At 51.5% G+C, this 26,709-nt stretch overlaps 1 protein-coding gene across 1 annotated transcript in view; it reads left to right on the forward strand.

Annotated features, from left to right (window-relative positions):
- ATOH8 (atonal bHLH transcription factor 8) overlaps positions 1-26,408 on the forward strand; it is a 39,151-nt gene extending 12,743 nt beyond the window's left edge. Inside the window, exon 3 of the mRNA XM_032969014.2 lies at positions 24,888-26,408. Within this exon, the coding sequence (XP_032824905.2) occupies positions 24,888-24,893 (6 nt within the window). The 3' untranslated portion in view covers positions 24,894-26,408. The remainder of the gene's footprint in view (positions 1-24,887) is intronic.
- The last annotated feature ends 301 nt before the right edge of the window (positions 26,409-26,709 follow it).

A 26,709-nucleotide genomic window follows, 5' to 3' on the forward strand; every position in this document is an offset into this window, starting at 1 on the left:
ACTGATTTAACTGCTGCAGGGATGGAAATGGAGATGATGCAGGAGATGAGATATAGAAACGTTTAATATAAAATATTGGAATGTCTTTGTGCATTACTTAGCAGTGGAACAGTGATTAGCACACTGCTCTCATCTGATTTAAATTCCTGGCCCGTGGCTAACATCAGCAGTGAGATCTGACACGCTTCTGTTGACCGCTTTACCAACCCACATTGACCAGAGGGGCGCCAAGGTGCGAGTTGTTAACTCCCTCGCCTGGTATGCAAGAGGTCGTGAGTTCGATCTCGACCCTGACTATGCCTGTTTACTTGGAGTTTGCATTTCCCTCTCCCCATGGTCAGCGTGGATCTTTCTCCGGGTCTTCCGGTTTTTCTCACTCCACATTTAGAATTAACACGCTTTTAGAGTATTTGGCTGCTATGAATTTTCACGCGATGAGCCACTTCGTTGAGCTATCATTTGTGGCTAGACCACTTCTGAAAAAGAGCTATATAGCTCAGTGGGCCTTATTACCTGATAAAATAAAAAAAAAAGTTAGTAAGAATCGTGAGTTCGTTTGGTGAAAAACTCCCACATTGGCACCCCACCTCGCATGAATCGGCCCCTAAATTCATGGCCATGGCTGGGAATAGAACTCGCCAGGCTCTCTCCCCCCACCTTTAAACAACCCCCGTGACCGACACAGTGTCAGAAGGCCTTCATCCAGCAGTGGAATGACAACGGCACCGTACATATTCCTTCGACGATTGTTCATAATCAGATGGGTATTAGCATTAATAGGGTTAATGTGTAATAATAGGGTTTTTCCCCTTTTTTCTGGCAACAAAACTGAAACCTTTTTATAAGGATTCATGTCTGCATTAACCACAATACCTGCAGTCAAAATGCAAACAAAAAACATACTATGATAATATATGCATTGTCCTTGAAACTGATTGGTCCACACCAATCAGTCCCTTGGTGTGGACCAATCAGTTTCAAGGACAATGCATATATTATCATAGTATGTTTTTTGTTTGCATTTTGACTGCAGATATTGTGGTTAAAGCAGACATGAATCCTTGTAAAAAGGTTTCAGTTTTGTTGCCAGAAAAAAGGGGAAAAACCTTATTATTACATTTTGGTACTGGCAAAGGAGGTCTAATGATGAGGGTTAATGTGATTAAGCAGAATTAGCAAACGGCCCTGTTGGGCAAGTTAAGCACCCGTATGTGATGGTGGGGGGGATCTGACTTGGCTGGAATGACTGCAGTCGGCTGTTGGTGACTGGGAGCTCAGATGCCACTCTCACTGTGAACTCTGTTGTCCAAGTACGAGCACGATAGTGGACTCGCTGTTCTCACTCCGTCTGGATGATTTACAAAGTAAATCATTTTGCGTGCGGTCAGAATGTCTCCCCGCTCAAACCGAGGGCGCGGGGACGGTGCCTCCTCGTCTCCATCGGCAGCAGCCACGATCAGTGGTGGCAATTCCACATTCCCATGGGAGGGGGCCAGTCTGCCCACCGGATGGACAATCGCTGTTGAATTCCCACAAAGCGGTACCTCACGTTCTCGACCCCTATTGAATGATGGGCTGAATTAATAAAAAAATAACAACTACGTAGAAATGTAAGATTCTAACGACCCACCAGCTGCACAATTTGATCAATCGATCTCGGGTCACGATTTAATCGAAGGGGTTGTTATGTTATCGTATATATATTGTTAACGTATACATTGTTAACGTATATATTGTTAACGTATATTGTTAACATATATATTGTTAACATATAAATTGTTAACGTATATATTGTTAACGTATACATTGTTAACGTATACATTGTTAACGTATACATTGTTAGCGTATATATTGTTAACGTATACATTGTTAACGTATACATTATTAACGTATACATTGTTAACGTATACCTTGTTAACGTATATATTGTTAACGTATATATTGTTAACGTATATATTGTTCACGTATATATTGTTAACGTATATATTGTTAACGTATATATTGTTAACGTATATATTGTTAACGTATATATTGTTAACGTATATATTGTTAACGTATATATTGTTAACGTAGAAATTGTTAACGTATATATTGTTAACGTATATATTGTTAACGTATATATTGTTAACGTATACATTGTTAACGTATACATTGTTAACGTATATATTGTTTGTTAACGTATATATTGTTAACGTATATATTGTTTGTGGCTCTGAAGTTCATACGAGACCGCCCAGAATTCCGCGGACCAATCGCGTACTGTGAGCTGTGGGCACCGCGGTGGCTAGGAGATGTTGACTACCTCGCCTGGTATACAGGAGGACATGGGTTCGATCCCGACCCTGATGCCTGCTGGTGTATATTTGGAGTTTGCGTGTCTTTCTCTCATCATCATCACGGTGGCTAGGAGATGTTGACTACCTCGCCTGGTATACAGGAGGACATTGGTTCGATCCCGACCCTGATGCCTGCTGGTGTATATTTGGAGTTTGCGTCTCTCTCCCAGTGGTTGCATGACTTTTTCTCCACATCCTCTGGTGTTTCCCTCCACGTTTAGAATCAACATCACCACGCGTTCAGAGTCTTTGGCTGCTCTAGATTTCCACGCGATAAGCCACCTCGTTGAGCTACCATTTGTGTTGCCAGGTCGCTCCTGAATAATAAGCTAATAGCTCACTGGTGCCTCACCTGCTAAAATAAAACAAAATAGTTTATAGCACTGTACGTGAATCAAAACAGCCTCGTGGGCACGGTTGTCGTCCATCCAAGCCCTGTCCAGGCTCAACCCCCACCCCCGCTTGGCTTCCCGAGATCAACACGTGCCGAGATCCCGACGCATTCCATGGACGGCGCAGTGATACCTGCGAACGCGTGGATACATTAACTTCGGGCGCGCCGCCGGCAACGACAACAATAATAATAATCTCGAGTCAGTCGGCCGGGGTCGGCGTCGCGATGCCCTCGATCAACATGAACGCACGCTCGGTGAGCTCCCACCTCGAGTCTTGTTGGAGAGAAACCGACGGACGCTCGCGTGGTCTCACGCGCCAATTGCTCCCGCTCGGCTTACATTGCGCGTTTATTTTCATTGTTTTGCGTCTAAACTACAAAGGCGTACGCTCGAATAATCGTTTTCATTGTCATTATTATTCCAGTGGCACCGGCTTAAAACGTGCGTTACGTTCAGACGCGGCTTAACAGAGAGACTTGTGTGATTGCCATCAAGGGGGCCTTGCTGTTCGTTAATTAACCGAGGATCTGCAACCCGAGCGATCGGATTGACGTAGCCCATAGTCACTTGAGGGGCGATACATTGACTACCGATTTGTGGTGGTGAGATGTATTTGCGACCGCTGGCTCGGGCATGCCTGGGAAGCTGAGTGGTGCCTCCACGCTTGCTTCAGCACGGAGACACTTTCACTTGACTTTGTTTTTGGTTTTCTGATAACAGCGAAACATTTTAATTTAAATGATCAAGTTCATTATGAGCCGTGATACATCCACTGCTAGATTAAAGCCTTCCCATGTTGTGTTGGTCACGTGGTTGTTTGATCATACTTCCCCAGGCTGGTCAGTGCGAGTTGGTAAAAAGCAGGTCGAGGAGATATTTCTGGTTTCCACACCTCCGATTAGCATTGTTGGCTACTCATGGTACGAAAGAAGTTCAACATACCGGTGAATGACGTTAGCCATAGCCGCGAATAGAACTCAGGTCGCTGGGTCCATAGCCCAGTGCACTATTCGCCATGCCACTCGACTTTCGTAGATTTCCAAATTTAGAATTCCCCCTTTTAGGTTGGCACACAGTGGCTTGTTCTTGTAAATCACGTCACAGAGTCTCTAATGTATACTTTTGCAGTCGATAGAGCTCTTTGGTTAATTCTCCAAGGATGTTACTCGCGGCTGCAGGGAATCAAACCAGAAAATCCAAAAAAAGTGGCCGAATGCCCGGGCAACCTGACGGCTAGACCACTCAACCGTAGTCTTCCTAGAGTCATCACAGTGTCAACGCAGCGCTTGCAACTAGGCCGTCACTCTGGTGAGATGTTGACTACCTCGCCTGGTATACAGGAGGTCGTGGGTTCGATCCCGACCCTGAGGCCTGCTGCTGTATATTTGGAGTTTGCGGTGTCTCTCTCTCCCCACAGTCGCGTGGATTTTTCTCTGGGTCCTCCGGTTTTTCCCTCCACATTTAGAAATACGCGTTTAGAGTATTTCGCTGCTATAAATTTCCACGTGATAAGTCACTTCGTTGAACTATCATTTGTGGCCAGGTCGCTTCTGAAAAATAAGCTAATAGCTCAGTGGGCCTTGCCTGGTAAGATAAACGCTGTTTAGTTGTATATGTATATTTATTTAAGTGGTTTATTTACCTTTCCTATACTTTGCACTTTGAAAAGTTAATAGTTTTTTTCACAGTTTGTTACTAAAGTACTTTTTTTTAAAAGACTTGACATACACGGCGAACCGTAGAGGTATGAAGGATGACTTGCATCAAGTCAAAGTGCTTCTCTGCTCCTATCATCGTTGGCGTATTGTCCGTCAGCATTCCTGTGCCAGGTGTGGAAATTCCACATCCCTGTGGTGGGGTAACTGTCTATTCGTAAGGCGACTACTGCGTGAACCTATTTATCCAGAATGACAATTTCAAGAATGCGGAATTACGTCATGTTTTGTTTGTGAATCTATAATAAGACCCGTTGTTAGTTTGTAGTCGACCCCAACACCCTGGCTTGCCCGTGCTGTCACGCATCTCTCCCCCGCCCATCCGCCGCAACCCTCCGGGAAGTCCTGCGGATCGAGGAAAACAGTCGCCTTCCCATTCATCAGGGCTCTCGGTAACCTTCCTCGTCGTTGCTTCAAGTCACGCAAGCCCCGCCCCCCCCCCCCCTTTTCGGGCCCATTCGCATCACCTACAACAAATGTGAGTTAAACACCGAGAGCTGAACGGAGTTCAAAGTAACTCACGAACACGTTTGCGAAAGACCCGACGGAGAAGATTCCCTCGGTTTGATCTTCCACGAAGCTCATGGCTCACCCTAAACCGTATCCGCACAAACCATGGCAGATGCGGATATCTGCATCAACAACACAGCATAGACAACGCAGAGATTAATTCACTCAAGGCAGCGGTGACCACAGGACCAGCGGTCACAAGGCAAGTCTGAAATAATATATTTTGAAACGATTTTTTGAATAACTGCCAGGTTTTTCGCGGTTGGTGATGTACAGCTTTCCGATGTGTGTATGGGCCATACCGTGTGTGCGTACCTGTGCGTGTGTGTTGTTCGGCACGGTGTCCGACGTTTCGTTCCACGCGCTAACATCCAGCGCAGAAGTGGGAGAAGCCAAACAACACGTGGTACGAACCCGAAAACGGATCGGAGAGATCTTCTAAAGTACGGAACGATAAAAAAATATATATAACATATATATAACATATAACATATATATGTTATAAATATGACATATATATTCTAATCGCACTGTGGTTGCTTTATGACCGCAGTTTTTGTTTGAGCTAAGATTTCTCTGTTTCTTATTAATCGAGCTCTCGTGTTGCTCCTTTCTCCGCTTCTCTTTCCCCGCCTTAACTCACAACTCTCGATCCATTCGCATCTGCATCAGGCAGCGATCCTCTGCGTCCTGGTTCTGTTTCCCCGTCGATCTACGTCATTACATTTTTGGTCGTTATGTAAAAAAAAAACACAAGAGTTCTGGCGATGTGCGGTGGAGGGGCGCGAATTCGTCGCTGGCCGGCGAGAGCCTGCGAGCATGCGACCACGGGCTGCGGTCACAAGCTCCAATCCATTAGGATCGGAACATAGCTCACTCACCGCTGTGTGCGGTTGGCGCACGGCGCCGCCGCTGCTGCTGCTGCTGCCGCACACGTGGCACGCGCGGGCAGAAGGAGAGCGGTCGGCGCTTGCGGATGTGTCAGCATCTGTGGGAAAACGGGCAGCACCATGGAGGAGGTGGTGTGTGCGTGTGTGTGTGTGTGCGCGCGAGGTTTCTGAGCAGTGCAACGGTTAGCGCTACGCCGCGCGACGAACCCGGCGACCCGAGTTCGAGTCCCGCTCACGGCCACCAACACCGGCGACGATTTGCTGAACTGGTCCTGGGCCTCCCCGAGGTCGACTCAGCCACAAATGAGTACCTGGTGCGATGTGTAAACATCGCCGCTTGGGAGACAAAGGCGGCTGGGCATGGTGGTGGCCTTCATGGGTGCTCGCTAACAGCGCTTGCCCCAACAGTCTGTTAAGGCTATATTGTGGAGGGTCTTTGTCTCTCTAGTATATATCGTGGTGAGTGGTTGGTGCAGTGGTTCACGCACTGCGCCGATTATGGAAAACCAGTCTCTGTCCTAGGGATGTGGAAGTTCCACGTCAGGCAGCTGGGGGTACGAGCACGACCCAGTACTCATCTGAGTGTTGAAGAGACACGTGGCTTGACTCGTATAAACGACGCACCTTTTACATTAAGAGTCTGTGTCCCTGCAATTGCAGGATGCCTTTTGGCTGAGCAGCTGCCGAGATGTTAACTACCTCGTCTGGTCTACAGGAGGTTGTGGGTTCGATCCCGACTCTGACGCCTGCTGCTGCTGTATATTTGGAGTTTGCGTGTCGTCTCTCTCTCATCATCATCACGGTGGCTAGGAGATGTTAACTACCTCGCCTGGTACACAGGAGGTTGTGGGTTCAATCCCGACCCTGACGCCTGCTGCTGCTGTATATTTGAGTTTGCATGTCGTCTCTCTCTCCGTGGTGAGATGTTAACCACCTCGCTTGGTACACAGGAGTTTGTGGGTTAGATCCCGACCCTGACGCATGCTGCTGCTGTATATTTGGAGTTTGCATGTCTCTCTCTCATCATCATCACGGTGGCAAGGAGATGTTAACTACCTCGCCTGGTACACAGGAGGTCTTGGGTTAGATCCCGACCCTGACGCCTGCTGCTGCTGTATATTTGGAGTTTGCGTGTCTCTCTCATCATCATCATCACGGTGGCTAGGAGATGTTAACTACCTCGCTTGGTATACAGGAGGTCGTGGGTTAGATCCCGACCCTGACACCTGCTGCTGCTGCTGTATATTTGGAGTTTGCGTGTCTCTCTGTCTTCCCGTGGCCGCGTGGGTTTTTTCTCCGGGTTCTCCGGTTTTTTCCTCCACATTTAGAATCAACATCACCACGCGTTTAGAGTCTTTATGGACGGCCCCTAAGTCGCTTTCTTTGAGCTATCATTTGAGGCCAGGTCGCTTCTCAAAAAGAGCTCAGTGGGCCTTACCTGGTAAAATTTTAATTAGTTTTTATTTTTTTAAATCGGTGAGATCCCACTGAGATTCCCCAATCACTGTATTAAGGGAGCGAAGTCTAATTATGACTTCATAAAGGGAGACGTGAGTTGATTATACGTATGGCAAGCCTTACTCGTTTCATTTATGTTTCATTTATCGGTAATTTGAGAACATTTTGGAAAATTGGCTTTCACACTGGCACACAATGACCTACGCTTGCAAATGATAGTGCAGAGTCTATGGTTTGAACATTAGCACAGAACACGCGTGTAGATCTCCATCATAAATATCGCGTGAATGATTCAACTGCCCAGCTGGTGTTGTGGCAGAACATCCGAGTCACAACCAAAAGTTTGCAAAGTTAAAAGCGCGTCGAAGGTCGACTTAAGGCCAGCATCCCTCCATCGTTCGTGAAAATGAGTCCACTTCATTCTGTGAAGCGAAAGAAGTCAATCGATCTTTCTTTATTTTATGTGCCGATATCGCCCTCGAAAAAGTAGGCGTCAGTGCACATTACAGCAGAACGTGAACAGTGCCGGTGCATGAATGTGATCCTACTACCGAATGACTGGCCTTGCCATAGAAATGTGGAATTTCCTCCAACTGGCTCAGCACCGCAAAAGAGAGATCATAGTTTGAGCACGGAGACAAGCATTCCTTTGAATGCGGAATCAGAATATTTATATATGCTGGAGGATTCTGCTCTTTTTTTTTACAGATGTCCAAATATATCGGCGTCAGGGACGGGATCGAACCAACGACCTCCTGTATACCGGGCGAGATAGTTAACATTTCGCCAGCGTGAAGCCCTAGTCGCAAGCGCCGTGTCGACACTTTGATGACTGTAGGAGGACGGCGGTAGCTCCTGCCGGTTGCAGTGGCCTACAAGCCAGGCTGTGCCGGCACTGGGCCAGTTTGCTGGGATCTTACGGTTCCATTCCCGCAGCCGTGGAAATTGATAGCAGCAGCAACAACAACAAAAATGACCCTGAACGCGTGGATGTTTCTCAGCGATGCGTGGATGCGCTCGCGCTCGCTCGCTCGTATCAAAACGACGTGGCAACGTCATCGCATGAAGGACGCCACGAAGTGACCGACGGCTCGCCCGTCGCAGTCGCCGCCCGGGCAGCAGCGGCGGCGGTGGCGGCAGCGGCGGCCATCGCACGGCAGAACGCGAATGAACCGAACTTTCGCGTGACGCGGGCGACCGCTCGAAGGTGACGCGATGGCTCTCCACGAGCGTCGAAGCGACGGCAGCTCCCGGGTAGACACCGCGAGTCGCCCGCCGGGTTCCAGGGGAAGAGAGAAGAGGAGGAGTTGGGGGGGGGTGGGGTTAGGGATGGAAGTTGCCCAATCGCCGAGCGAAACGCGGGCGCTGAGTGGCCCGAGGCCGCCGTCTTCGTGAGTCGCGACGATTGCCGAGCGCTCGTGCCGCGTTTCAATCCGAGCTGCGGCGACTCTTCAAGAGGCGCATTCTTGGCCACCCTGTGCGAGCGCCGTGCCGGGAACGGCGGCGCGGCGTTTAGCGCCCCGCGCCGCTCACCCCCGCCACCCGAGTTCCATTCCCGCTAACGGCCAAGAAGAGCGGCGAACGTCTCAACACGTACTCGGTCAAATCTTCACTTAAAGCTTTCGTGACTGCAGCAATTAATATTCTTGGGTCTTTCGGTAAAGTCACGGTCGTCTTCTTTCCCTGAAGACGGCCGCTTGAGTTGCGATCGAAAAGTCGTCGTTTTTTGTTATTTTTTGTTGTTATTTTCTTTGAACCTATCAACGTGACTTTACCAAAAGACCCAAGAATACATACTCGGTCGACTCGATCTCATGCAGTGTCTACACATCAGACAAAGGCGGCCGGGCGTGGTGTTGGCTACCCGCGCCCTCGTGTGCCGTGCCGGCCTTAATAGGCCCTCGCTGACAGCACTTGCCCCTGGAAGTCTGCAAGATCTTGACTGCCATTGTGACGCGGTGGAGTAAAGCAGTGGGTCTTGCCCTGCAATTATTCAAGAGACCTCAGCTCAATTCCTGGCCGCGATGTGCATCGTACGGGTGCAACATAACATCTCGATTTGGTGTGGGCCAAATCGAGATCAAGTGTGGCCGTTGCGTGTGGGGTGTTTTTGTATTGCCCCACAGCACGCCCCAGAAGAGCGCCGTGCCTGGCTTCATAGCGGCACGCGCTACGCTGCGCTACGAACCCGCGGCCACCCGAGTTAAAGTCCCGCTCACCGCCTAACAACACCGGTGACCATTACCTGCACCGGTCCTGGGCCTTCCCTAGGTCGACAAAGCCTCAAATGAGTACCTGGTGCGGCGTGTAAAAAACATCGCCACTGGGGGAGACAAAGGCGTTCGGGCGTGGTGCTGATCACACACCGTTCTCATAGGTGCTGCTCGCGAACAGCACTTGGCCCAACAGTCTGTTACATGCAACACGGGAGGAGGAGGATGGTGTGGGGGGGGGGCGAAATCTTTCTCTTTGTTTGTTTTGTGTGTGTGTGAGCGCGCATGCTGCGCAGATGGTGATCAGTCATGCGCCGCTGACAGATCTCAGCGTCACGCGTTACATAACGAGACGGCGAGCGCGGCGAGAGTCGCCCAGAGCACTCCTCACTGCTCGCCCCCTCCGTACAAAACGCGGCCGCTGGTGCCGCGGGGAGATCGGAGTTCACCGATCACGGAGGAGGCGCCAGCGACCCAACCCCCGGCACGCCACCCGCACGCCACCAAAGCTCCCGTGGCTTTTAGGCGAACGCCGACCCGGTGGCCAATCTCTTTGGGCGCGCTCGCGCGTCTCGGGGGGTGGGCCGGGCCCGCGCGCGTCGCCCGTTTGTTTGAACGGCGGCGTTTTTGGGGAAGGAAAAGTGTTGAGAAAACAACGTCGCGTAGACGGCAAAGAATACGAAGAGAGAGAGAGAGCGAGAGAGAGAGCGAGAGAGAGAGAGAAAACAACTTCTTCAACGCAACCAATAAGTTAAGCGCTGGGGCCCGGTGTGTTTTCTCTCTCTCGTTGGGAATGTGTGTGAGCGTGTGTGTGTGTCGGTGTGTGTGTGGCTTGTATGGCCGGATATGTTTTTGAGTGTATCTGTTTGTGCCAATGAATGTGTATTGTGTGTGTGTGTGCACACGAATGCCTGAGTTGTGTGTGTGCTGTGGGGAGCGGTGGCGCAACGGTTTGCACGCTGCGCTACGAACCCGGCGACCCGAGTTAAATTCCCGCTCACCGGACAACACCAGTGACGATTATCTGAATGGGTTCTGGGCATTCCCTGGGTCGACTCAGCCTCAAATGAGTACCCGGCAAGATGTGTAAAAATTGCTACTGGGGAGACAAAGGCGGCCGGGCGTGGTGCTGGCCACCCACCGCCTCGTGTGCCACATTGCCGGCCTTCATTGGTGCTCGCTAACAGCACTTGCCCCAACATTATGTTAAGGCTACTCGGGGGCGCCTTTGTATTTGTGCACACGCACAGTCATGAACTAAATATAATCCCGTACGGCATTTCCTACGTGACTTACGTAATTACATTGACGTGTGTCCCTTTCTTTAATCTGCCACTGGAGGAATGCCTCAGCTGTCGTATCAGCCATGGGCTGTACTTTGACCATACTTCACCAATGCTGGTCAGTGTGGGGGTTGTTAGAGGGGGGATTCAGGAGCAGTTAGGATATCACTGCCGCTGATGTGAGCTGTCACTTGGATTAGAACGCAGTGCACTAACAAATGAGCCACCATTCGCACCACCACCATCGTCATCATCAGGTGGATACAATGATGATGACGATGATGACCATCGTGTGTGCTTATACCACTCAGTGGGAAGTGAGCGGTGACTGTCCAATGTAGAGAGACCGGCCCGTGTCTTCAACAATGAAATTGTATATCGTCATGTGAGTGACGCATTTGGCTGCTGATGGCACGGGTTATTGGGAGATAATTGTGGAAACTGCATTGCAAGAGAAAAAAACCAAATGATTTAGTGCGAAAATCTTGATACGTGGCACAATGTTAAGTTTGTAATTACATTCCTAAATGGATTCTGCACCGCTTAATTTGATTCTAAGAAGTAATTTTTTTGAGGATTAGAGATGACTGTCGCCACGTGGAGTTTCACTGTCGCCCAATTTCCTTGCCCCTCTACCGAGCGGCAGCATTCCCACCTTTAGTCAATCCAGAGTTTGTTTATGCGTCGCAATTTCATCGCGTGTCAACGCAAACGGTTTACCGTGCATTCTTGCACGTGAAATTTTAATTTTTCAGGCCCATACGGCATACAGCCGTTGCAATACGGGCAAATGCGTTTTGTCGATGTTTTTGTGCGTCTCTCTTGTGATGGGCCTTTGTAGGATGAACATTGAGATTCATAAGGGGCACGGGATGACCAATAAGGTCTGAATCGGCCCGCAATAAGGTAGAGCACTGATAAGGGGTTGACAGGTGTGCATGTTACCTGTCAGCCTCCCCTGCCACGGAATGAGAGCGGAGACAGCGCCGTCGTCGGCGAGAGACACTCGCAGCGCCGCGAACGCACCGGCGACGGGCCCAAGGTCGTCATTTAGTCGAAGCGCATCCGGCGGCGGACCGCGGCTCCAGCGCCGCAGTGCCGCGCGTCGCGGCGCTGATCGAGGCGGTTCACTGTCGCGTCGGACGGGGTTGCGTGCTGCTGTTTGCTCCTCCGCGCCCGTCGTGAGCCTCTGTGTATGAACAGCAAGGACTGCTGTTGCTGTGTGTGAACAGCAAGAGCTGCTGTTGCTGTGTGTGAACAGCAAGGACTGCTGTTGCTGTGTGTGAACAGCAAGGACTGCTGCTGCTGCTGTGTGTGAACAGCAAGGACTGCTGTTGCTGTGTGTGAACAGCAAGGGCTGCTGTTGCTGTGTGTGAACAGCAAGGACTGCTGCTGCTGCTGTGTGTGAACAGCAAGGACTACTGTTGCTGTGTGTGAACAGCAAGGACTGCTGCTGCTGTGTGTGAACAGCAAGGGTTGCTGTTGCTGCTGTTGCCACTGTTGACACACCACTTGACTCCCGCTCGGAAGGGTCACGAATTCAAACGCAGATCTAGGGTCGACTCAGACCATCATCTCCTCGCCTGTAGATAAAATACACGTGGACTATTTTATGGAAAAGCCAACAGTGATTTACATAAGACGCAAAGGAGTTTAAACATTTGCCAACGACAACCACTGACCCATCAACGAAACACATCAACAATGAACCTCGCCACCGACTCACGTCCCAATCTCCCTTCTGGGATCGCGCCGCTGCAGCCGCTGCTGCTGCTGTCACCGTCCAAGAATCTCACCACCCAGAACAGGAAGAACGCTGCTGGCAAACATCGTGGAACGGCGCGGACGTCCATAATAAACACATCGCACCTCCTGGCTTTGACATTCCTCCTCCTTCTCGAAGACACCGGTGGTGTCACCATCAACCGCACGAGAACGTCACCGGCCCGGTGCGCTGCACCTCCTTCATGAACGGATAAATTGAAGACGTGAGCCAAAGCGCGATTATGGTCATGCAACACAAACACAGGATCAGATCGTGAACCCACAAAGACCCGGACACGCATACAGACCCATACAGGTAGATAGAGACCCACAGAGACACATAGAGACCCACAGAGACATCGAGAGGCACATTGAGGTATATTAAAGGCAAGCCACAGCGGTGTGATCGTGGCCATGCCACCAAAACTATGGACCCGTGTAGTGAACCACTGCGTCATGGGCGAGAACAGAATGAAAACTTCACGTGTTTATGTTTCTTTTTTAGAGCGAGACGCCACTCAAAAATGAACACTTCTCGTGCTCATGTACGATTACCTTGCCTGCGTCTCACACACGCAATGTCACATCACGGGCAATGTGTGCGCGGCAAATGCATTTCACCGATGGCTTTGGATTTGAGCGCCCACCCTGTAACGACCCAGCCCCAAATCATCCCCCCCCCACCCCAATTGTTTCCGGAAGTGACGGCTTGCAAATGTGAATCGATTTCAGAATTCAATTGGGATGGGGACCCCCCCCGCCCCCCCGAGAGGTTTGTTTAACCGTGGCCACGTGTTGTCGCTCGTTTGCATTACAGCGACGGTGCACACGAGTGCCCGTGTCCTGAAATAAATAGCCGCCGGTGCGGTGTCTTAATCGTGGCCACTGGGGGAGACAAAGGCGGCCGGGCGTGCTGTCGACCACACACTCCCTTCGTGTGCTGTGCCGGCCTCTTCGTAGGTGCTACTCGCGAGCAGCACTTGCCCTGTGTTTTAAGGCTATCCGGGGGATCTCTGACCTCGTTTTGTGTGTAAGAGTTTACGTGGTGGGGAATGGTTGTGCAGTAGTTAGCGCACTGCGCTCCGAATCCTAGCGTCTCGAGTTCCAATCCTGCTCACGGCCAACACCAGTGATGATTACGAACCGGTCCTGGGCCTCCTCGAGGTCGACTCAGCCTTAAATGAGTACCTGCTGTGCTGTCTTAACCGTCGCCACTGGGGAGACAAAGGCGGCTGTGCGCGGTGTTGGCCACCCACCCCTTCGTGTGCCGTGCCGGCCTTCATAGGTGGTACTCGCGAACAGCGCTTGCCCCAGCAGTCTGCTAAGGCTGCACGGGGGCTCTTCGTTTTGTGCGTACGCGCATTCACTGACCAGGCAGAGTGTCTCCTGGTGTGTGCTGAGGTCTCCCTTGCCCGTGCCTACACCGATCCCCCGACATGTGACTCCGTGGTGTGACATGTTTCCATGACTGCACGTGAGCCCGCACACGTGCACGCACACACACACATGTGTGTGTGCGCGCACGTGTGTGCCCATCTGTGTCAGCCTGCGTGCATCGGAGCAAATATTAGGGCGGCTGCGCGCGCGCGCGTGCGTGCTAGGCTTTGTATGTGTTCGTCTATCTATTGTTGGCACGCGTGTGTGCGTCTCTCTGCCACTATGTGCGTTTGGCAGTCTGTGTGTTGGTGTCAGTACGTTTGTGTCAGCGTGTGTGTGTGTGTGCCTCTGTGTTGGCTTACATGAGTGGGGAGCGGTGGCACAGTGGTTAGCATGCCCAATGACGAACCAAGCGACCCGAGTTCGATTCCCGCTCAGTGGCGGATTTCTCAACCGATTCCGGGCATCCTCTGGGCCGGCTCAGCCTCAAATGAGTGTCTGGTGCGGTGTGTATAAATCATCGCCATTGGGGAGACAAAGGCGGTCGGGCGTGGTGCTGGCCACCCACACCCTCGTGTGCCGTGCCGGCCTTCATAGGTGCTCGCTAACAGCACTTGTCCCAAAAGTCTGTGACAGGCTATACGGGGGATCTTTGTCTGGTGTGTGTATATAAGTTTCACTGGGTCAATATGGGTTTTTGATTGCCTCTGATTCAGTATTTGTGTTGTGTGTGTGTGTGCCTGGCAATGTGTGTGTGTAATATACGTCACTGTCAGCACATGACATGTGGCAGCTGTGTCAGAATAAAGTACAAAAGTGTACGTGGCTGTCAGTATAGGTATGGGTATGTCAGCGTCTTTAATGTTGTGTGTGTGTGTCAGAGCGCGATTGTGTCTGGCTCTGTCAGATTCTGTGGAAGTGTGTGCGGTGTTGTGTGTCAATGTAAATCGTGGGGAGTGGTGGCGCAGTAGTTTGCGCTGCACTACGATACGAACACACCGATCCGAGTTCGATTCCCGCTCACGGATAACATTGGTGACAAATATTTGATCCGGTCCTGGGCCTGCCCTAGGTTGGCTCAGCCTTAAATGGGTGCCTGGTGTGGTGTTTAAACATCGACAAAAACGGCGGGCGGCCGTGGTGCTGACCACCCATCCCCTCGTGTGCCGTGTTGACCTTCATACACAGGCGCTCGCTAACAGCACTTTCCCCAACATTATGTTGAAGGCTAAGCGGGAGATCTTTGTCTTACAAATATGTGAAATAGCGGTGAGCACACTGCGCTAGAGAAACCTTGCGAGCTCAACTGCCGGACAAGGCCAACATCAGTGCCGACTGATATCCCAATCAGCTTTAAATGAGCACCTGGTGCAATTGTGGGGAGACAAAGGTGGCAATGGAATGATGCTGGCCAACACCAGCACTTCCTTGTGCGCCGTGCCACTCTTTCTTAATAGGTGTTCGCTAACAGCACTTGTCCCAACCAATGGTGGAGCCAGGATTTTCAGGTAGAGGGGGCAACCCCTCCAGCAATGAAAGTGATAGAGGAGTTGTTAGTAAGTAAGAAGTTGCTAGTAAGGAGTTGTTAGTAAGCAAGGAGTTAGTAAGTAAGGAGTTGTTAGTAAGTAAGGAGTTGTTAGTAAGTAAGGAGTTAGTAAGTAAGGAGTTGTTAGTAAGTAAGAAGTTAGTAAGTAAGGAGTTGTTAGTGAGCAAGGAGTTAGTAAGTAAGTAAGGAGTTAGTGAGTAAGGAGTTGTTAGTAAGTAAGGAGTTAGTAAGTAAGAAGTTGCTAGTAAGTAAGTAGTTGTTAGTAAGTAAGGAGTTAGTAAGTAAGGAGTTGTTAGTAAGTAAGGAGTTAGTAAGTAAGGAGTTGTTAGTAAGTAAGGAGTTAGTAAGTAAGAAGTTGCTAGTAAGAAAGGAGTTGTTAGTAAGTAAGGAGTTAGTGAGTAAGGAGTTGTTAGTAAGTAAGGAGTTAGTAAGTAAGGAGTTAGTGAGTAAGGAGTTGTTAGTAAGTAAGGAGTTGTTAGTAAGGAGTTGTTAGTAAGTAAGGAGTTGTTAGTAAGTAAGGAGTTAGTAAGTAAGGAGTTGTTAGTAAGTAAGGAGTTGTTAGTAAGTAAGGAGTTGTTAGTAAGTAAGGAGTTGGTAGTAAGTAAGGGCTTGTTAGTGAGTAAGGAGTTAGTAAGCAAGGAGTCGTTAGTAAGTAAGTAAGGAGTTAGTAAGTAAGGAGTTGTTAGTAAGGAGTTAGTAAGTAAGGAGTTGTTAGTAAGTAAGGAGTTAGTAAGTAAGGAGTTAGTAAGTAAGGAGTTGTTAGTAAGTAAGGACTTGTCCCTTGCTTTTTATTCGACGCGTGTGCGGCGATGGTGCAGCTATCGATCGAGGGTCGAATCCGAACCGCGTTGTGTGATCGGCATCGCGCTCGCTGAAGGTGTTGATGCCTTCAGGGAAGACGTGGACTCTGTATACGCAACTGCGCACAATTCTGTGAGTCACTTATAACTGCTTTGCCGTTACTTATTGCCAATTATGGACTCATACTATTGTCCAATCATCTCATAAGAGTCCTTGGCACACAATAAAATGCTACACAGTGGCAGTGGGTGTCGCAAAATGCCGATATTATTACTAATAAACCCCAATGATCCGATCGAAATCCCTAATTTCGATCGGATCATGGGGGGCACGTGCCACCCCCCCCCCCCCCCCCCCACTGGCCAGTGGCCCCAATAGTCCATTAGACACTATGGGGGTGGGATCATTGTATATGTGTGCCTGGCTGTGTCAGAGTACCAGAGTACGTATAACTCCGTTATGTGTGTTGCGTGTGTGTGCCTGCGCGCGTGTGTGTGTATAAGTGTGCCTGGCTGTGTCAGTATGGGCATGTGTGCGCGCCTGGCTGTCAGCCTGGCTGGGAGAGCACGAACGCGCGCGCGTGTGTGTGTGTGTGTCAGTGTGAGCATGTGTGTGCGTGTGTCAGTGTGAGCATGTCTGTGCGCGCGTGTGTTGAGAGCGAGAGAGCGAGTGAGCATGTGCGCGTGTGTGTTAATGTGCGTGCGCGCGTGCGCTTCGCTGGCAACCAGCGCGGGTGGGAGGCCCACAGATGTTCAGTCGGCGAGCGGCGCCACGGGGCGGGGGTCTGGCGCCGTTGAGGTCGCGGGGTCAGCCCGAAAACACGCGACGAGCGCGGGTGGTGGCGTGGCGGCGGCGGCGGTGCCGGGCGGGCGGGCGGGCGGTGTGGTGGTGGTGGGGGGAGTTTTGTGGAGTGTGGGGGGTGAAGCTTGGGAAGGAACTGTGTGAGCTTGGGTGCTGGGTGAGTGTGTCGGATCAGCTGTTTTACCTTTAGACGTCGAGAGCTGTTTTTGTTTAGGGGTTGGGGGAGTGTTTACGTTCAGTGAGATATTTGTTGTTATGGATGATGAATTTATTAGGGATTTTTTTTTTGTAATCTTACTTCTAAAGGTGGGAATTGGGTGTCTCAGAGTTAGATTTTTTTTGCGCTCGGAAAAGAAATCGAGCCCGCTCACCGCTCGTTTCAAGAGAGGCAAAGTGTCTCCGTGCTCAGACGGGCAGATGCTTGTACTCTCCCCTCTTGGTGGTCCTGGGCGTTTGGTAGAAATTCCACATTCCCATGTCAGAGGCCAGTCACGCCATAAGGCCACCAGCGTTGATTTGCCCAAAAAGCGGCACTCATTTAATCAACATCAGATCGGTGATGGTCAAGCTGACTGCGAATGAGTGAATCTGTGTGTTGGCCGTCATCGTTCGCCGTGGTCCCTAATCCACTGCTGGATGAAAGCCTTCCTGAACTGTTGTCGTCTCTCATGGTTATGTGATAGAACAACCCATCGAGCACCAGCACACGAGCTGACTTCACCGCTCCATCTCTCCAGCGGACGCCCTCCCGTGCGTGCTCCATGAAAGGCATTATTTGCAACAAGTAATCTCAGTATTTTGAGCCACGAGGGTGAGATGCGTTAAGCACGTCCACGCATTACGATGCACATTTGAGTTTTCAAAGCGTAAATTTTCGTTGCAATTGCCTGCTGGAAGCAACGGCACCGCTGGTGAAAGGGCCTCGACTCGAGAGAGCGTTTCAGGAGCCCCTACAGAGGGTACCTTTGGCCTACTCTTCCCCGCCGTTACGTAATTATTTTTACAAACATTGCCACCACTTTCAACAAACGGATACTTCCCAACAACAAAGTGACGCAGTGATCTTTCTCGGATCCTTCAGTCCATTGTGAAAAATCTGGCGTAATTTTTTTTTTTTACGTATATACGCACATATATTTATTTGGTTCAATTTTCTCCAAGGAGGTTTTATTTTCCCCTCTCCCCTCCGGATCTGGCATCGCTGATGGGAGAGCCGATGGGCACCGTGCCAGTGTTCCATCGGCGCAAACACATCTGCTGCCGTGCGAGGGGACATTGCAGGATGTGCCGGGCCCGCCCGCCCGCCCGGCGTTAGCGATCGCGCCGTGGGAGCTTTTCGTGGCCGCAGCCAAAGGACACTCGACACCGCGCGCCCGAGTGAATGAGACCGCGGCGGTGGCGGTGTCGTCGTCGTCGTCGTATAATGCCGCGCTCTGTCGCGCGGAGGGGTTGGGGGCAGGAGTTGCGCGGTGCGCTCACGATGTTTGCATTACGCAGAGCGGTGAGGGGGGAGGGGGGAGGCAGCGGGCGGGGGGGGAGGGGGGCACCGCGCAGATTTGTGGAGTTTGGTTTGGGGCTTTGAATGGAGGATCGCTGAAGGTTACCCACCCAACGCAGCCGAGTGTCGCGCGGACCGTTCCGAGCGAGCATTTGTTTCGTGTTTGTTTCTCGAACCGCTCACGTGGAGTGCTTAATTGGCTCTCGTTTTGTTGTTGGTGTTGTTGTTGTTGCCCGCTTGGAAAACCGAGCCTCGGGTCTTGTTTTATTTGATCAACAACCGCTATTCGAGATGTATTGCGGCCGTTGAAGGTATTTTTATGCGAACACCCCCGCTCACCCCTCCACGTGCCCCACGCGGCCTCGCGCTGACGCCACTCCAGATGCGAAGGAATCTGTGCGTTCACTGGGGGAGGGTGAACGGGGGGGGGGGCGAGGGGGAGGGGTGGGGGTGGGGGAGGTCAACTGACCCGAGGAGTCCGTGGAGTCTGTGGCAGCGCTCGCAGCACGTGGGGAGGGGTGGGGGGCGTACGTCCGGCCTGGCGGTGTTGTAGCCGGAGGGCTCAACTCGCCAATCGGAAGGACGTGAGTTAAAATCCCAGTCGGCGGGGGGACTCACCCCGTAATCCCTCTGCAAGCCCATAGAACGAGTTCCTCTTTGCGGGACGTCAACAAAGAGGCTGGCCCCGTAACAGCGATGTGGAGCTTCCAGCCCTTGGCTCGGTGCCGCTAGCAGGCGTCGAGCGCTGCCCCCGTGCTCGTTCGAGCAGTCAAGCACCTGGGCTTGAGCCCTGTGGACCACAGGGTCAGTCGAAGGGGTCTTAGAGGTAGCTCTGTGATATCCGCTTCCGTGGGCCGTTCAGCAGCTCACGGAGGCTTTGCGCTGCATTGTGAGCGAACCAAATGGTTTCGGCGTTTCGTAACGTGATACTGATCGTGCAATCGGAACACAATTGGGGGAAGGAGAGGTAAAAAAATATATCTATTTTTCAAGTATATACAAATCTCTGACATGCCAAACACGTGGCGAACCATTGCTAAACACAAGGTCGGGAAGGCAATGCCCACGGTGTGGGACGGTGCCCCGCTATCCGCGGGGAATGCAAAGAACTGGGTGCGTTGGCACCGTTCACAGAGTTGGGACGAGTGTGAAAAACACGTGACCAAGGCGATCACTGCGGCAGAGGGCTCGGGTCACGGTTGCAAAGTTATGAGGTCATATCCCATGCAGGGCACGACTCATTATGCTTTTGGGGTTAATTATTGAGAGACTGACCCCCGCCATAGGAATGTGGAATGTATACCGTTGGCTGAGGGCTTCCAATGAAAATGAGCACCTCCCGTGCTCATTTTTCACACTGAATCAATTCTAGAGGGTAAGTGAGGGGGGCATGGAATAATTACTCACTCGGTCATTTCTGGAACACCACAAAGCTGGCTTCGAGTAGGGATTAGCGGCGTAAGGCACTACCACTAGAGTACAATGTATGCCTAACCAATATTATTGTCCTCTATAAAAATTATGGGCAAGACGGTTGCGCCAAAATAACAGCCCGGAGTCCACTTTATTGCTGTGCTGCCTTCTCCCGGTGGACCAGCGTATGGCAACCTCGACGGCCAGAGGAAGGGAGATTCACATTTGTGCGATCCACCAGCCATCGCTGCCTCCACACTGCTGGATTGCAGTGTCACGTGCGTAGTATCCACCACCGCCCTAATCATGTAAACCTCCCCATACCGTACGAAGGACACCCACCCCCCCCCCCCCACCACCACGGGAGTTATTTAACCATACTTCACCACAACGGGCAGTGGTTGGTGAATGCGGGGAGCGTAGATTTTTGGAACGCGGCGACGATGGATGTGTCCACACATCTTCCCTTCGTCGGCGCACCAAAGACGCAGCAGGAGCCTCTCACACCTGCCGTGCTTGTCGGGCTGTGCGCTGCCAATGTCGCCCGCAGGGCTTCCCACTCGCCGCGCAGCAGCAGCAGCAGCAGCAGCAAAGCGGCGCACAGGAAGCGCTTTACACGCAGGAAGCAGTTGCGTCCAGGTGTTCCGAGGCCTTTAGGCTGCGCAGAGCCACGCTCAGCGGAAACCACCACACCGCCCCCCCCCCACCACACACCACACCACAGACGGCACAGCAGCCGCATCCTGGCAGGGGACAGACAGCCCTGGTGGTGAGACGCCCAGAGATTTATCGCGGCGTCCGTCTCGTTTAAGAAGAGCCGAAATATATTTATTTTTATTTATTTTTATTTCGGCTCGCCACGGCCATGTCCCGCCTTTATTTTGTCCTCCCATTACTATTTAGACAACGGTTTTCGTAGGACACGCCGGATTTTAGTCACCGACTCACAGCAGCACTGAGGTGATTCTCGTGGCCCCTTAACTGCCCCAAGCCAGTGGCGAGTCTATCCAGAGGGAACCCATAGGACGATAACTGGTGGCTTTCGACAAAGCGAGTGCCTATTGTATCGACACCAAAGGGACGGTGGGCTGAGTCAACTCCCCCAACCAGGATTTGAACTGACAACATTCCGACTGCGAGCTGCTCACTTCTTACCGCCGAGCCACAAGGAGTACGGGGTACAATAACGTAGGAGTATTATGAATGTGTGTACCGTGTCCTCTAGTGGTAGTGCCGTATGCCAACAGTTACTACTCCAATGAAAATGAGCACCTCCCGTGCTCATTTTCCACACAGCCCGACAAGCACGGCAGGTGTGAGAGGCTCCTGCTGCGTCTTTGGTGCGCCGACGAAGGGAAGATGTGTGGACACAGCCATCGTCGCCGCGTTCCAAAAATCTACGCTCCCCGCATTCACCAACCACTGCCCGGTGTGGTGAAGTATGGTCAAATAACTCCCGTGGTGGTGGGGGGGGAGTGGGTGTCCTTCGTACGGTAGGGGGAGGTTTACATGATTAGGGCGGTGGTGGATACTACGCACGTGACACTGCAATCCAGCAGTGTGGAGGCAACGATGGCTGGTGGATCGCACAAATGTGAATCTCCCTTCCTCTGGCCGTCGAGGTTGCCATACGCTGGTTCACCGGGAGAAGGCAGCACAGCAATAAAGTGGACTCCGGGCTGTTATTTTGGCGCAACCGTCTTGCCCATAATTTTTTTTATAGAGGACAATAATATTGGTTAGGCATACATTGTACTCTAGTGTTACTACTCCCAGCAAGCCGAGCGGCGTTCCCGAAAAGATCGAGTGAGAACGTGTCCGCTTACCTTACGTGAGTTGTGCGGACAGGGAGCACGCAATTCACCCATTCAGTCCTTCCGTTGGTCACGCGCTTCACAACCGATTACCGCGCACGCCAATGCAACGCCGACGGCATGCAGGGAAAAAGGGTATAGCTCTGTCGCTCCCACTCGCCGTCCTCCCGGCGATGGGCACGGCCAGCACGTCGCACCGGGCCACCGGACGCCTGACATCCGCCAGGGTTTGTCCGGTCCCACTCGTTAAGACTCTGTTTTGTTGTTGAGCTGCGCAGATGAGAAAGCGGGAAACTCTGCGCCTAGTTTCCCAAATGTGGCATCTGACAATAATGACAATGTTAGTAATTTAAACTTGCAATGCGCGCGCCGCTTCCGCACACCATCCGCTCGCTCTCAGAGGCAGAGAAATGACTCGGAGGCGGGAGGAGCAGGAACCACAGACAAGTGGGAAAGCAGCAGCTGCACGACGAGCAGGCGCGAGTAATTGCCCAAGCTCTGCCGTCCTATATATATTAAGGTGTTAGCAACCAATTAATGAGTATTTACGTGTGCGAGGAAACTGGAGCACCGGGAGAAAACCTAAGTGTGTGAGGGGGAACCACCCCTATCCCATACAGATAGAACAGGTGGAGTCCACATTATTTGCTGCTTCTGCCTTCTCCTGGGAAGGTAAGCGACTTCATATGGCTCCTCGACGCCCCACGGGAAGGGAGTTTCACAACATTTGTGTGATGCACCAACCCTCACCTCCACCACCGTCCAGTTTTCCAAAAATACAAATGTATACAATGGCATTGTTTGCTGTAGACTTTGTTGACCAGGATAAAATTGTGAAGTTTAAGGTGCTAAAACTGAACTTTTTATTTAACCAGGTAAGGCCCACTGAGTTATAAAGCTCTTTTTCAGAAGCGACCTGGCCACAAATGATAGCTTAACGAAGTGTCTTATCACGTGGAAATGTATAGCAGCCAAATACTCTAAAGGCGACCACGGGGAAAACTTACAAACTCCAAATGTACAGGCGTCAGGGTTGGGATCGAACCCATAACCCCCCAGTATACCAGGCGAGGGATTTAACATCTCGCAACCGTTTCAGAAATGGGAGCTCAACATTCGAACTCAAAATGTCCGTGTTACCGGCTCTGACATGGCAATTAGCCCCCACCCCCTCTCACACACGCAGCCACTCCACACCACTTGTGCGTGGATGTGAAAACCATCAGTGGCCCCAATACACACGGCCAATTTAAAAAAAGAAAACTTGGCATTGAGTGTCATGAGAGGAAAAATTTGTGTGTTTATGCAGAGCTCTCAGAGGTCCGAGCAAAATGGCCCTCGCCTGAATAAGCGCACTGAGTTTAATAATCCGTGCAATGAATAATCGCAGTAGATTGTCCAAACAGGTCGTGAATTAACCGATGAATTGTGCCAATTGGTAAAGGCGTCTTACGGTAGTTAACATCACGGTGGAGAGATGTTAACTACCTCGCCTGGTATACAGGATGTCGTGGGTTCGATCCCCGATCGTGGCCGTCGACTCCAGGGTCCTTTGCAAATAGAATGCGAGTGAGGTCACTGTGAGGGGGTCAGGCCTGTTGTTGGGGGGGGTCAGTTTCCAGGAGATCGGGGATCAGCGTTCCGGTTATCTTGCCGCCGCCGCCGAGGCCGCCGAGGCTGGGTTACGGCGGCTCCTCCTTTCATCGCGGCGGGGAAAACGAATTTGCGCCATCTGCTCGGACACCTGTAGGGAGCCGCGTCGCAGCCGGGGCTACTGCTGCCGCTCGTTAGCCGTCAGCGAAGGTGGCGATCGGTCCCTCGCGCGCTCACGCGCCGCTGTTGGCGGGAAGGGGGTCTCAACCACGGTGAGCTCTAAAACGAGCGTCGCCTCCAGAGGGTATGTTAGGCCCGCTCGTCGACGTTTCTCCGCAAACCGTGACGCCGACGCCGCCGCCGCCGCCGCCCTCCGTGCAACGCTGCGTGCCCCTGGGCTTGGGAATCGACGAGGCCACGTTTTGAATTCAGATGGAATTTAAAGCCAAGCCACGATGCCACGCATCGCAGCTCGCCCCGCCCGCACGCTCTGGCGCTTGTCGACGGCGCTTATTGAGCGCCGTACAAAACAACTCTGCTGATGTGGAGCCAGCAACCACCCCCCCCCCCCCCCCCCCCCCCCCCAGGAAGCCAACCAGCCTCTAATCGGAAGTTGGTGAAGGTTTAATCTCGTTTGGTGACCACGAGCGTGGTGCGGGGTGCAACCGTTGCATATGACAGTCAGGCGGTCATCGTTTTACCAATTTGACAACGATGATGATGATGATGATTGTTGTGGACTCTGACTGGAGTTTAAATCCTCGGGAGCCTTGAGTTTTATTTATTTAACCGGGAGATTAAATCAGCCCATTTAGGACACGGTTACAACTGTGCCTGAGCAGTTGTTAAGCGTTATATTTCACCTTGAATTTATACTTAGAAGAGTAGACATTAGCCAGCTAGACCAGGATAGCTAACGAGCCAATACAATGCTTGTGTCGGTTTATATCATAGACAAAGATCCCCCTATAGCCTCAACAGATTGTTGGGGAAAGTGCTGTGAGTGAGCAAGCAGCTATGAAATCTGGAACGGCACACGAGGAGGTGGGTGGCTAGCACCATGTCCGGCCGCCTTTGTCTCCCTAGTGGCGATGTTTATACACCGCACCAGGTACTCATTTGAGGCTGAGTCGACCTAGGAGAGCCCTGGGATCGGTTCAGATAATCGTCACTGTTGTTGGTGGCCGTGAGCTGGAATCTAACTCGAGTTCCCGGGTTCGCAGCGCAGCTCGCTAAACGCTACACGATATCGATCAAAGCGCCATTTACAATGTATATATATTAAGCGCAATGTCACATTGCTGCATGAGCAGGTTATGTCTTGTGCTCTTTATGCCCGTTTAGTGTCATTATGCCTATGCAGTATTAACCTCTCCAACATTTAAAGCGTTCAAAATAATAACAATTGCTGTACGTGCCAATATCCCGGCCTTCAAAAATGCAACATTTTAATTTGTTGTGGTTGTTGTTCCTGTTGCAGGAATAAATTTCGAGGAGAGGCGCGGTGACAAGAAATGGAAATAAAGAAGAATCATGCTGCCCTACAATCAAAAGCACTTTCAACCTTCGGACAATGACTTTGGGACGCTCGAGCAGAATTTATTATAAGAATTATTATTATTATTATAATACGCAGTGTTAAACGGCAACCGTGGAGCCAGCTTGTCGGGCCCGTGGCGGGCCTAGCGGAGGGCGGGGGACCGCTGCGGCCTGGATTCCTGTCGCGTCCCTCGCGGCTCGCGGTGGGCCGGGGTGGTGGTGGTGGGGGGGGGGATTCCGACGGACGCCGCGAACGCGGTGTGGCCGGTCCCCGTGCCACCACCGACGAAGCTGGGACGCACGAACAAAGTTGCAAGGCGTCACGTAAACCAACCTTGTTTTGTTTTTAACGTGATTTCACGTGTTCGACAGAAGGTGCACAGTTTGCGGTAAAATAGTGTGAGCGTACGTTGGCTTAAATTCTTTTGGGGGGGGGGCGGGATTTTTTTTTGTTCAACAACAACGACGACGACGACGATGACGACGACGATGACGACGACAAAAGAAGAATGAAGACGATGTCAACGGGCCATCGGGAGAGTTGGCGGCACCTTGAGAGCGACGCGTGCGTCGTGCCTCTGTGGGGCGCTTCGCGGCCGGTCGGGTTTAAATAAGTAACGTTTTACTGCAGTCATGCCAATATAATGTGAATATGATTGGGACGTTTTATAGCCTATTTTTACGTAAAGTATCAAAGAAATTAAATTGCTTCTCACCTGTGGCTGCGCGCGTGGCTGTGTAAGCACGCGACACGGTGAATTGACGCACCGTGCCTGGGCCGACATCCTAAGCAGCGTGGGTTCAACTCCCAGCCGTTCGCTTCGATGAGGTGTGCAGCACCTGAACCTGTCCCGGGCCTCTCCTGGGCCTCTCCTGGGTCGTCTCGCGCCTTAAATCGTTGCGGCGCGTGAACGTCGGCACCGAGGAGACAAAGGTGGCTGGCCGCTGAACGGCGGTGCGGGCCACACCACAGCACGCGGTCGGGGTGGCTCAGGCCACACCACAGCACGCGGTTGGGGTGGCTCAGGCCACACCATAGCACGCGGTCGGGGTGGCTCAGGCCACACCAACCCGATCACGTGCCATCTTGGCTTTGGTGAATCGTTGGCCAACAGCGCTTGCTAGAAGATTACGTATCCACTCAACAATAGCGCGTGTGTGCGCGTGCGTGCGCGTGTTTATACGTGTATAAATATAAGCGTACATTGTACATGCGTTTATTGATACATGTGCATTACACATACATGCTGTACAAATGTACATCGAAGCAGTGTAGGTGTTTCGGCACTGCTGACAGTAATTATGTGTCTGCTGTTTGCAACGATGTATACACACACACACGCTCCGCGGTCATATGACAAATGCTTCCGTCTTGTACATAGTGTAATATCTTAATCTGTGAAGTTTACAGTTTGAATAAATGTAATAATCAGTGTTGTCCATTAATAAAACCAAAAACAAAGCCTTTGCACTCATTCTTAAAATGCTGGTAAGTTATCTTTGATGGTTTTAAACAATGCAGATGCACGTACGTTGAACTTCTTTCACACCGCACGTAGCCAACCGTGCTAATCGTCGGGGGTGCGGGGGAAGGACATCGGGGGTGCGGGGAAGGACAACAAACTAAACACACAAAAACTGTTCTTTAGAAGTGAGTTTTCATCCAGGTGTAAAGGTACATGGCTCCAGTGGTAATCGGGGAGGGTGGAGGGGGTTGGCGTGGAGAGGAGCGACCCGAGTTTGATCTCCAGCCAGGGCTAATA

This window comes from Petromyzon marinus, chromosome 41 (assembly GCF_048934315.1).
Source record: "Petromyzon marinus isolate PM22_M1 ecotype Great Lakes invasive population chromosome 41, UKy_Petmar_22M1.pri1.0, whole genome shotgun sequence".
Lineage (NCBI taxonomy): Eukaryota > Metazoa > Chordata > Hyperoartia > Petromyzontiformes > Petromyzontidae > Petromyzon > Petromyzon marinus.